At 44.2% G+C, this 12765-nt stretch overlaps 1 protein-coding gene across 3 annotated transcripts in view; it reads left to right on the plus strand.

The window, feature by feature from the left end:
- Ppp1r3b (protein phosphatase 1 regulatory subunit 3B) overlaps positions 1–8820 on the plus strand; it is a 25990-nt gene extending 17170 nt beyond the window's left edge. For 2 of the 3 annotated variants that reach the window (XM_060381613.1, XM_021661735.2), the window contains one exon: positions 4621–8820. In XM_060381613.1, coding sequence (XP_060237596.1) covers positions 4646–5500 — 855 coding nt within the window. In that variant the 5' untranslated portion in view covers positions 4621–4645 and the 3' untranslated portion in view covers positions 5501–8820. Of the gene's footprint in view, positions 1–2267; positions 2349–4620 lie in introns of all 3 variants that reach the window. The other variant, XM_021661737.2, reaches the window with a different exon arrangement.
- Positions 8821–12765: the final 3945 nt, after the last annotated feature.

Consider the following 12765-nt stretch of genomic DNA (forward strand, 5'->3'; position numbering starts at 1 on the left):
TAAAGGCGCACACCACCGCCCGTCTGGCCAGATTTGAGATTCTAATCCAGGTTTTATTACTAGCTTCTTCAGCTCAGACCATTGTTAAGTGTCATATAAATATGCCATCATCAGGAGAAAGCTAAAACGATGTGCCCCTTTAGTCAGGTTAAGCGTCAGAGTAGTTTTGACTGTTTTCTTGAGGTCACTTTTTTTCCTGATTACAGAAGTAGTATTGTTTTAGAAGATATAAGGAAACACAAAACAGGAAGGATTGTTGAGGAAATATGTCACTCACACGCATACTCTGACATTTTTAATTATCGGATGGTCCCTGCTATCTATATGAGATGCCCAAAAAGGTGCCCAGGCAGCTGCAAGCCCTGCAGACTATTCGCTTTTACTTTCTGCAACATTGCTCTACAGTTCCAGAGCTCATCTCTTTCTACATTATATGGCCAGGTGCCTCATTTACATCACTGCTCTTGTGCTTTAGGGTCGTCATTAGGTAAATAAAAAAAAAAAAGGTTTCTTGTAGAGAAACTTTAATTCAGAACACGGCAGACAGTTCTGGCAAGAGATCACATCCAAAGACCTCCTAGGTCTGTGTGAGCTGGATGGAATCCCAAACAATGAAGGTAAAGAGAGTTTGTAGAAGGGAGCACTCAAGTTTGAAACTGATGTCTAATTGAGTGGCAGAAAAAGAAAGTGAGGAATCAGAGGAAGGTTTGACAGAATAGGATACACCCAACTCTCACGAGAACAGAGAGGAAGGGGAAGCTGTGTAAGGAGAGAGGCAGTTTTATGGGGGGAGCTTTATAGGTTGAGGAGAAAACAAGCTAGACACAAGTGAAGATAGAATGAGCCAGAGAATGAGAAAGAGCCAGGAGATTAGAGCAGATTGCTGAAGTTAGTTTGAAGCCAAGCAGAGCAATTCAGAGAGAAGCCTGAGAGAGAAGTCAGATTGAATAAGTCAGCTGGGAGAGGAGACTGAGCCAGAACAGCTGAGTTGAACCAGCCAGCTATGAGCTCAGAAAGAACAAGAAAGGGTGAGCTTATTCAGCTGTAACTCTCAGAGGCTGAAAACATTCTAGGCCTCGGTTAGAGTGTATGGAGGCTAGAAGCTTCCAGGACTAGGCCTAGGTTAACAGAAGGAGGCAGTAAAGTCTCCAAGACAACAACTGAAACAGGAGAATAAAAGTCCCTTGTAATCCTGCAACAGTGTGATACCCAAGATGGCTCTTAGTCCCTGATGGGCTGGTGGCATATGTATCGTAGATATGTTGGCTAAGTTAAGGTTGGCTTTGAGGAAAAAGCAGGACTCTACCAGGAGGGGATGGCATCATATAGCTCAGAATTAATGGTGCACAATTTAAACATATCTATTGCTTACTTAATGGAATTTTCGTTTTAATATTTTTGAACTACGATTGAGTATAAAGAGCAGAAACCACAGGAAAGAAAACCAATGAGAGTGTGCTGTATCTCTACTTGTTTTTTTGTTTGTTTGTTTATTTGTTTTTTTGTATACATAGTATTTTCTCTCATGTATGGTATTTGTGTACAACTTTTTCTGCTCCTCCTTCTTTTAACAACATAGATAAAATTTTAGCTAGGCACAGTGTCACATGCCTTTAATCCCAGCACCTGGGAGGCAGAAGCAGGCAGATCTCTGAGTTTAGGACTAGCCTGGTCTACATATTTGGTTCCAGTTCAGCAACGGTTTTACAGTGAGACTCTCTCAAAAACCAAAACTACAAAGTCCAAAGCAAAAGTGAATTTTCCATGTCGTTTAAACATTTTCCCAAATAATGAAATCAGTGGTATAAAATTAAACAATGTGGACACGATAGAATTATTGTATGAGGCATCCTTAGTAGGCATTTTTTTCTCATTATTTCTCTTTCTGTTAATTTCTGTACATTTTATTTCTTTATTTAGGGTAGATTATATTGTATATACTTTTGGAGTGAAATGATAAGAATATTTAGGAAGATTATACTAATTGTTTTTTTCTTTTTCGAGATAGGGTTTTCCTGTATAGCCTTGGCTGTCCTGGATTTGCTTTGTAGACCAGGCTGGCCTCGAACTCATAGCATCTGCTTATACCTCTGCCTCCCCGAGAGCTGGTTTACAGTTGAGGGCCACTGCTCCCAGATGATTATCCTAGTTTTGATAATAAAAAAAAAAATCTTTTCTTTTATGATTCTTTCCTAATCCACTATGTGAAAAACAAGCATTTGCAATATAAATTTTCTTTGTTTTTGTTTTTATCTAATTTATCATAGGCAGAATTTCACTTCTCCACGGAGGCAAGCACTGAACTTGCAGCCTTCCTCCCTAGCCCTTCTCAGCAGCTAATGCCACAGGTGTGCATAGTCACATTCAACTTCCGTTTGAATTTCTTAAGTTACTAAGACGCACAGTTCGAATGTTTTTGAGCCACTTTATTTATTTGTTTATTTATTTATTTTAATGTAACATCTGCTGATGTTCTTTTTCCTTGCTCATTCTTTTGTGGGGGCTATTTGAGTTTGTTACTTTGTAACAACTCTACATTTCAAGTTAATAACTCCTAACTGTCGTGCTCTTTGAAAAGTAATCTCCAAGTTTGTAATTTTTTTGAGTTTGTTTATATTTTCACTTACAGAAAAATATGGTTTTAATTAAATTTAATGTCTTATAGTGTGATTACATTTCCTTTTTGTTGTTGTTGTTGTTGTTGATTTTGTTTGTTTGTGTTTTCAAGACAGGGTTTCTCTGTGTATCCCTATCTATCCCTGGAGCTCACTCTGTAAACCAAGCTGGCCTTGAACTTGGAGATCTGCCTGCCTCTGCCTTCTGAGTGCTGGGGTTTATGCTGCCACAGCCATCACCATCCCTAGGCTGCTTTTGGTTCTTATGACAACTGTTATTACCTATAGATGAGGCAAATATCTACCTACATGTCAAAGTACAAAACAATGAACTATGCATTCTTTTTCTAAAGAAAGGTATATTAGAACATAAAAACAAGTCTGTGTCCATTCTTATCAATGAATCTCAGTGTATAATTGCATCATGCCTGATGCATGATAAATACCAAGTCAATATTTGTGTTATAAATTTGTATTGCTTTTGTATTGGATTGTCGGTATTTATTATTAAAGCCATGAGGTCATACTTTATACCTGTTAGAATGGTTATCTTTCAAAAAGATAGAAGTAGTGGAAATGCAAATTAATGTAACCACTACAGAAAGCACTGTGAGGTTTCTCAAAAAATAAAAGCTATGTGAGCCAGTGAGCCTATTACAAGGTGTGTATTCAAAGGATAGGAAATCAGTATGTTGAGGTGACAGCCATAGTCCCATATTCATGTAACACTCATAGCCGAGATAGGAAATCTAGCTAAGTGACTCTCGGTGGATGAATGGACAAAGAACGCATGGACAGTGGAGGGCTGTTCAGTCATACACAAGAATGAAATGGTGTCATTGTGGAGACATTGAGAAGAGCCTGCAGGGCGCTGTGCTAAGTGCAATAAGCTAACCACAGAAAGAGAAGTGCACACTTCATATAGACTCTAAAAAGGTAATTGAATATGTAATAAGTTGGTGGCTGCTGCATGCTAGCGTTGAGGAACTGGGGAAATGTCCACTCAAAGGCGTACATATTTAATTCCAAAGAAGGAATACATTCAAGAGATCCGTTGCGTCGTCGCAGCAGTAGTTAGTGGCAATGTAGACCTGAAAATTGCATGGAGATTTTAAATATTCTCACCACACCTCTCAAGTGTACGAGAAAATGCACGTTAGGTGTGTCAGCCATTCTACAATGTGTGCATATATCAAAATATCGTTTTTATTGCATTTATTTATGTGTTCCACAGGGCATGTGTAAAAGTCAAAGGATGACTTGTGGGAACTGGTTCCCTCCATCAGCTATGTGGGTCTCAGGGATTGAAAGGAAGTTATGAGGCTTGGTGACAAACGCCTGTATTCACTAAGCCATCCCACCAGCCTGGAAATAGGAACAATTTTTATTTGTCCAATAGAAGTCTGCAGTGTTTACCAAAAACAATCCTCAGATCAACTGTTTGTGGGGTATAGACTTCCCCACAAGAGGGGGGGGGGAGTTCTTTCAGTCAAATAAGCTCACATTAGGAAATCACTTCTGTTTTTGTTTGGTTTGTTTGTTTGTTTTTCAAGACAGAGTTTTTCTGGGTAGACCAAGCTGGCCTTGAATTCAGAATCTGCCTGCCTCTGCCTCCCAAGTGCTAGGATTAATAATGTGCACCACCACCGTATGGCAGGAAACTATAATTCTTAGTGCCCGTTTCATTCTCCTCTGAGCTGTATTAGCATACAGGAAGATCTAAGCCGTCCTGGCAGAAAACCCCATGAATTAAACCTGAAACTAGTGAGCTCCGTTCTCTTTTCTTTGTTGGTTTTAATCTTAGCTTTTTTTTTTTTCCTTTCCCTCTTCCCCAACCCCCGGCTGGTGCCTCGTTCCAACACAATCTTTGCTGAAACCTGTGTCCTGTGAGACTGCATGCGAGTGTGAGCCCAGATGAAAGGCAACATTGTTTGTCCGTCTTTGCCAGAAGGAGGGTTTAAACCTCCATCTGACCTCTTTCCTTTCTCATCTCCCTTTTTGCCAGCCTTCTAGCCTGCTCGTCTAGCGTGATGGCCGTGGACATAGAATACAGCTACAGCAGTATGGCCCCCTCTCTGCGCAGGGAGCGCTTCACCTTCAAGATCTCCCCCAAACTGAGCAAGCCTCTGAGGCCTTGCATTCAGCTGGGCAGCAAGGATGAAGCCAGCGGGATGGTGGCCCCCACGGTGCAGGAGAAGAAGGTGAAGAAGCGGGTGTCCTTCGCCGACAACCAGGGGCTGGCCCTGACAATGGTCAAAGTGTTCTCGGAATTCGATGACCCGCTAGATATTCCGTTTAACATCACGGAGCTGCTAGACAACATCGTGAGTCTGACGACAGCAGAGAGTGAGAGCTTTGTTTTGGATTTCCCGCAGCCTTCTGCGGATTACTTAGACTTCAGAAACCGACTTCAGAACAACCATGTCTGCCTCGAAAACTGCGTGCTGAAGGACAAAGCCATCGCCGGCACCGTCAAGGTCCAGAACCTGGCATTCGAGAAGGTTGTGAAGATCAGAATGACATTTGACACCTGGAAGAGCTTCACAGACTTCCCTTGTCAGTACGTGAAGGACACTTACGCTGGTTCAGACAGGGACACGTTCTCCTTTGACATCAGCCTACCTGAGAAAATTCAGTCTTATGAGAGAATGGAGTTTGCCGTGTGTTATGAATGCAACGGCCAGGCGTACTGGGACAGCAACAAAGGCAAAAACTACAGGATCATACGGGCCGAGCTCCGAGCCACTCAGGGAGCGATCGAGCCGTACAAGGGACCGGATTTTGGCATATCCTTTGACCAGTTTGGAAGCCCTCGGTGTTCCTTTGGGCTGTTTCCAGAGTGGCCTAGTTATCTGGGCTATGAGAAGCTAGGGCCCTACTACTAATGACTACAGCGGATAGTCTGTGGCTCTGGATCAAGACGGAGGAGAGAATGCAAGACAAGAGTGAGGATGAACTGCCATTAGGCACGGTCTTTGAAAAGATAGGCTCCTTGTTCACCTTTTTCTTAAACCAGAGAGTCCGGGGTGTTTCCATAGCGGTTGGTTTCTTGCCCGGAGGAGAGGAGGTGTGCTGATCCCCTGCGGCATCCGGGTTGGCCACAAGGGAATGCGCAGGATGGTGCCAGAAGGGTCTGGAGAGGAGCCAAGCTGGCAAGAAAGGAGGAAGCCGGCCTCTCCTCCACACTCGGAAAGTCAGTCACCTAGAAGCCAGTCTCCAGTCTCTTCCAGCCTTAACACTGACCTTGGGGTCCCGCCCCGCCCACGCGTTTCCATGTGTTGCCCTCATTCCGCCTGTACTCGGAGCCCCCTTGATCTCAGCTCTGTGGCACACTGGCCTGATCCCCCGCCGCCTCAGAGGAGGGATTGGGCAGCCCATTTCTGTTCTACATCCCCCTCCCCGCCCCAGTCCAGCCAGTGATCTGGACAAGATAACAGAAGCTTAAGTAGCTTGTGGACGGGATAGGCATTTCCTCTCCCCTCTTTCTGACCCCTACTTTATATTCCAGCAGAGACCAACATACCAGTTACTGGAAACGTATTGGTCTCCGCGTGGGGTCACGGGGTACAGCACTGTGACAAGGCAGGACAGTCATAACTTCCAGCTTTTCCTCTTGGATTTTGGGGGCACTTTTCAAGCACTCAGTTTCACCCCAAGTTACCAGGAAACTCGACGACAAGATCCGTTTTCACTGCCAGGCTGCTGTGTGAGCTGATTCTGTTAGGGGAGAATCATAACTCTCCCCTCCTGGAGAGTCCACTTCAATGCTGAGTCTGAGACTTTCAAATAGCATGTCTGGTATAGCCTCGAAGCCTCCAGAAAATGCTTAGGTTTGTCTGCAGTATACAGTCATATTCAGGATGCTTTGCAAACCCCCAACGACACTGACTGGGTGTTTTTATTTATGGTTTGTATTGTAAAGGGATAGGGGGGAAAAAAACCTCACCAGGTTTTGCTATGTTATTTTAAATGTTTGTCAACTCTGCAGCATGAATTTTTCTTAACCATATTGGACTGCAGTGCATTATCAAATGCTATTTTGAGACTCCCAGAGCTTTTACTGTTGGGTGGACCCCCAAAACCTGTGATTTTCTCTTGGGTAAATTAAAATTATAGGGAAGTTTGAGAACTACTTTTTATATGCATATTTGTAGAAATTTAGGGGTGTTGTTTTGTTTTGGAAGTTTGGCAAAAGATGTCTGTTTAATTTTCTTACTGAAGTGAGGTTCCCCCCCGGAGACATGAGGGAATGAAGCACAGAGCTTGGTGGATTCAGAGTCTGGGGCAGGGGGCTGGAAGTGGCCTACGCTCTCTGGCTTCATAAGTTTGAATAAGGCAGGTAGCAAATGTTTTTGATCCTAGCATGTGTTTTGTTTTTTTTTATCTTAATTTTTTTCACTTTTGGAGTTTAAGGTGTTTTGACTTTTTAAATGCTATTTTGTATGATTTTTTTTTTTTTTTAATTCCTAAGACTGGTACTACTCTGTAATCTGTGCTTTGTGTTTGGTGCCTCTCCCAGATGGGGAATGAGCCAGGCTTGCATGCTGATATCTGCGGGGAAATCACCTTTGTAAGTTAGGCTGAAATTGGGCAGGGGTTGTGTTTTCTCTAAGTATATCCTGTATCTGCTTACAGATGTATCATGTATGGATGCTCCTTAAAAGTTTCAGATTCGGTGATCAGAGCTGCTAGATCTAAAATGGATGGAAGCAAAACTGATCTCTTGTGGGTCATGTATTTTATCTTGTGTTAAGGAAGGCAGCCAAGGGCACTGTTCCTTACAGACTATCAGACTAAAGATCATTTTACGAAGAAAAGGGCCCCAAGTTAACTACAGAACGAAGTCTGTTCAGTAGTGTGGAATGATGCTCTTCAGACGTTCCATGTCAAAATATGAAATATGGTCATTCCATGTTACATATCTCTCCTAAAGCGGACATAACCACCAACACCCCTTTTACCCAGATTTGCCCCCGCTTTCTTGTTAGGGGCCCTGGTTGAGAGCCCCGAGCCAGCACACCTGGGGTTCACAGCCCACAGCTCAGCTCTGAGAACATGTCTTCACCTGCTTGCCAAGACCCTTCCCAACGAAGCAGCCTGTGTGCCTGACTTCTCTCATCAAGGCTGTCACTCACTGAGACGCTGAAGAATCTTCTGTTTTCTGCCTCCAACACAGTTCTCTTTTTAACCAGTCTGACCAGTGACTTTGAGATAGCCTCGGGAGCTGCATTGAGAGACGCCATGCTCCGTTCACCATTGTAGACAAACCTACACACCTCAGAGGATCCCTTGCTTGAAAATCCAGCTGCAAGCTTGACTCGGAGATCTGCCCTCATGTGATTCTTGGTTCTTCTGGGGACCCTAATCCCCAGACACTATGCTCCAGGAAGGGAAGGCAACTCCATTTTTGTTCTGTATTTATTTCCCCATATTTCCTGGGGTGCTTTTGCAAAATGAGTACAATAAATAAGCTAGACTATAAAAAGGTTATATGATAATCAAGTTTTTCATGTTTTTTGCAAGAAGCACTTGAGTGTTATAAGAATTCTTTATAGGAAAGCTAGGAAGAAATAATGCACGTCTGTTGTTCTCCAAAAGCTGAAACAGCTTGCATCAATGGTGGGAGTTATTTTATCCCTGAGATGTAGTCTTGGTGGTTCTTTGTTCTGGGAAGGTCTGTACTTAACTGTGTCTCCTGGTGTGATCACAGAAACTGTAGATAAGATGTTCCGGAAATCCTGGGATCTGACCTATAATGGGATCTTCCATAGTCACCCAAAGACAAATTGGCAGCATTCCTGAAGTGGGGGACAGCAGGAAAGAGAACAGAAGTTTCTCCTTCTGAGGGCTGTGTCATACCCCCAGCTCAACTTGCAAAGCTGTGCCTGTTTCCACGGTTTTGCTGCTAGCTCCCAGAGACCCCTGGGGTAAGAGGACTTCTAGAATACACACGTGATGATGTCACACTTTTGCTTTAATGTGAATATTCAACTGACGACTTGTCATCATTGTATGCTTCAAAGTGCCTTGTCCAGAAACTTCTGCATGTTTTTAAGAAATATTTTTGTATACAATGGTAGAGGGAAAATGCACTTTAAAAAATCACAAGAATGGATGTTTGTGTGTGTGTGTGGTGGAAGAGAATGGTTTCTTTGTATCTGTCTCAAGAGCAAAAATGTAATAAATACAGAAAAAAAAACTAAAACTATCCTTTTATATTTAGCATTTGGCCTCAGAAAATGGGAAGCATATTTTAAGTCAATTTTTTTTTTCCGCTCTGCACATCTTGGTTTTCTTTTTAATGTGCAGGTTGTATTCAGTGGATGTGAAAACGCTGGAAGGCTTGCAGAGATGGGAAGGGAGGCATTGCTTCAAGGTATCTGGCAGTGAAGATAAGTGATAGCCTTCGCCATCCGTAGACCAGATCCAGAGAGGAGGAACAAGGGTGACTGTTGTCTTCTACTCATCTTAGTCACCCAAGGCCCGAGCTCTTCCTCCCTCTCACAGATTGTGAAAGGTAGAATGGACAGCCATGGGGAAAACTACGGGTGGCTGTCTTAGCTTTGAAGTGTTTGATCACACGGAGACTCGGTATCCAGGAAAACAAACCATCTGCCCATGTGACCTCTCCTCTCCCACTGAAGAGCTGATATGCGTACCCTAAGTGAGATTTTCAAAATCCAAAAAGGAAGCTCAAAAGAAGGGATGGGAGGAAGAAGGGGAGGGGTGAAGTGGCTGCATCTGGCAGCCTCCCCCGGGGGAAGCTCACAGCCACACAGCTGTGGAACGGTAGTGTGGATGAAAGCTGTGCAGCAAGTTTGCAGATACAGCCGTGAGCTCCATCTATAGTGGCCGTGGCTCGAATATGAAATGTCCCCCAGACTGGCCCGCAGCTTCCGGTGCTGCTTTGGGGGATGGTAGGAAGTTTAAGATGTGGGGCTTGGTTGGGGGAGGGGCACTAGTGGGGAAAGGCACCTTTGGGCACACCTCTTGGCCTGTGTCCCTTCCCATCTCTCCGCCTTTTTCCAGGCTGCTCTGCAGTGAGCGACTTGGGACCCTCACACTTTTTCTACTGTGGTGCTCCGCCTTGCCAAAGGACCACAGCTCTAGAGTAAACTGACCGTGACTGAAACCATGATCTAAAATAAGTCTTTCCCTCTTTCACGTTGCTCTCTCAAACGTTTGTCACAGTGATTTGAAACTGACACACTAGTGTTCTCAAAAAGTTGAAAACACTGCCCACAGTCGCCATTGCAGAAATGAAGAGAAAAGCCGCACGGCTTTTTCGTAAATATGGGATCCAGTAGAGTTTTATAATCAGCAATTATGAATCTGTTGTATGGTCTCTAAGATGACTGGGATAAAAACAGATAGTAAAAAAAGAAACAATGTCCCCAGAATTGCAACTCTGAGCCATTCAGTGGGAAGGCGGCTGCCCAGCTGCTTTATGCAAAGCAGGGCGGGATGGTTTTTCAGCCACTCCTCCCTGTGCACACATGCCCTGAGAATATTCCATTGGATCCTGGAGTCACAGAAAGACCTTGTAAATGAGAATCTGAGTTCTATTGTTTTGTTTTGTTTTTAGACAGTCTTTCCATGTGGCCCTGGGTGTCCTGAGACTCGCTATATAGACCAGGGTGGCCTAAAATTTAGAGTTACCTCTGCCTCTGCCTCTCTGCCTCTCTGCCTCTCTGCCTCTCTTGTAAGGTAAATATCTGATATTTCCGATGGTCCTAGGCAACCCCTGTAAAAGGACTGCTAAAGGGGTGGTGACCCACAGAATCTAGTCTAGAGGGGAAGAGATAAAGGCTCTGAGAGCATTTCCTCACCTCTCAGGACCCAGTAGGAAGTAGGCAGGTTTAGTGGTTTGATTTTGTCCTCTCCAATTCCCTTGAGCAAGTCAGTTGCACAGAACTGGGAGGAAGCTGGGAATATGAGCAGCAGGGCTTCATGAAGGAGCCACTCGGCTCTCAGGGCCAGTAAGCAAGGTCCTCCCTTCCAAGGACTTCCTCTGCTTATGTTAGGAGCACACATTAGGAAACACAAAAGGTAGAAGGAAATGTCCTTGATGGCCTTATGGGACGTCAGGATGTTACTGAGGGACAGACGAAGGAGGACTGTGATTACTGAGGTTCCAAGAGAGAAGTGGGATTCTTGGCCTTCATATCCACCGCCATAAACACCCCCACCCACAATTTTTCATTGTAGTGTAAGACAGGAGAGTTTTGGCCAAAACTTCATTCTTTCCTCCTGTCACCATCCTTGGAGCAGGAGAGCAAGGGAAGCTGAATGGATGACTCACGGTGTCCCCAGGGATCGTCTGGCAAGTCCCATGCTTGAGCTGAAGTCATTCCACAAACGCTGACATGCCTCCCTCAGGCTGTGCCTTAGATGTGACAGAAATTGGACATCAAGGCAGGATTTTTTTCTCTCCCGGCTGGAGATATCAGTAATGATCTGGTCACCTACACAGAGCTCTAACACCTGGAAGCTGGACAGCTGGCTACAGAGGTGATTAGAAAGCTTTCCCTACAAGGTACAATGCTGGGTGTTGCTTCATCTAGCCTCTTCTTTATTTGAAAAACATGTTAAGGGGCTGGAGAGATGGCTCAGTGGTTAAGAGCACTGACTGCTCTTCTAGAGGTCCTGAGTTCAACTCCCAGCAACCATAGTGGCTCCTCTGTAATGGAATCTAATTGCCCCTTCTGTTATGCACAAAAATAGAGCACTCATATATGTAAGATAAAAGTGAACTAAAAAAGAGAAAAACATGTTTAAAAGAAAAGTCCTTTCCTCACAGGCCATATTATAAACAACACCAGGCTGAATTTGTTCTATACTCGTAGTTTGTCCGTTCTGGCAAAGAAGACACATGAGAGGGGAATGGTTGAAAAAGTGGGTCAGGAGGTTATTTTCTTTCTGGGCCTTTGGAGGATTCAGATTGCCTACAGCCATAGTGTACAGAAATACTTTCTGGCTGGATAGCGCTTTTGTGGGAGAGGGGGAGGGGGAAGAATTCTTATAACAGCGTGGTGGTTTAGCCTGTGGTTTTAGCATGTTTCTTTTGGTTGGGTTTTCTGCTTCCTAATTGTAGTGCTGATAGCCAAAAGCCTTCTGGAAATTATAGCCAATTCACTCTTAACAGTAGCTTGTTTGGAAGGAAGGGGGTTATTAATGGTCTGAGCCTATTCCATACTATGCCTATCCTAACCACACCCCTATTCCCAACACCAAGGGCATGGCGAAGCTCCCAGGAGAGCGCTGTGGACATCACTGGAGCCTAGAAGTAATTCAGATCCAAGGCTCAGGAAGTAACTCCCATGTGCTGCTGAGGATTTTGTCAGCTATGGACTCACAGCTTATATTTCTGTGTCCAGACACTTTCAAGACACCTTATGTGCTCAGGAGACCAAGAAGGTGTTGACCCATCTCTAAAGCCTCTAGACCAGTGGTTCTAAAATGGTAGTCATGACCCCGCACCTCAGGGCCCGCATAGCGGACATTTTGCATCTCAGATATTTTCACTATGATTTACAACTGCAGCAAAATGACAGTTAGGAGGTAGCAACAAAAATAATGCTAAGGTTGGGAGTCCCCACAAGAATGAGGAAGTGAATGAAAGGGTCACAGCATTAGGAAAGCTGAGAACCTTGGTCCCTGAAGGTTCTTCTCCCTTCTTGGTGGCAGTCATGAGGTGGGGGTACAGGTGTTCTATCTTCTACACTCTGATGCTCTCTCCTGAAGGTGTTGACCAGGGCCCAAGTCATGGAGGTGGTCTGCCATGCCAGGAAGACCTTTATTACTTCCGAGGGGACTTGCAAAGTCCTGAGGTCTCCCGTATCAAGAAGTAACCACACTAGCAAAGCAGGCCTGTATTTGCTTGGTCTGCTCCCGTTTGAGATTGGAAAAAAGGAGTATTTCCAATTCAGTGTGTGCTGCTGGGGTGGGTGAGGAATCACTCCATCCCTTCCAGAGCCTCTGACTCGATTGCCTTGGTCTTTGTTTAGACATGACACTAGCTAGGTCAGATTTTCCTGGTTTTATTAATACATACCATTTTATTATAAATTGTTTTATTAATTTTAAGTTGGAGTAAACGCAATAGGTTTGACGTGGCACCTTCATGCATATATGCCATTCTTTTCCCCAC

The sequence above is a fragment of the Meriones unguiculatus genome, chromosome 4 (assembly GCF_030254825.1).
Source record: "Meriones unguiculatus strain TT.TT164.6M chromosome 4, Bangor_MerUng_6.1, whole genome shotgun sequence".
Classification (NCBI taxonomy): Eukaryota; Metazoa; Chordata; class Mammalia; order Rodentia; family Muridae; genus Meriones; species Meriones unguiculatus.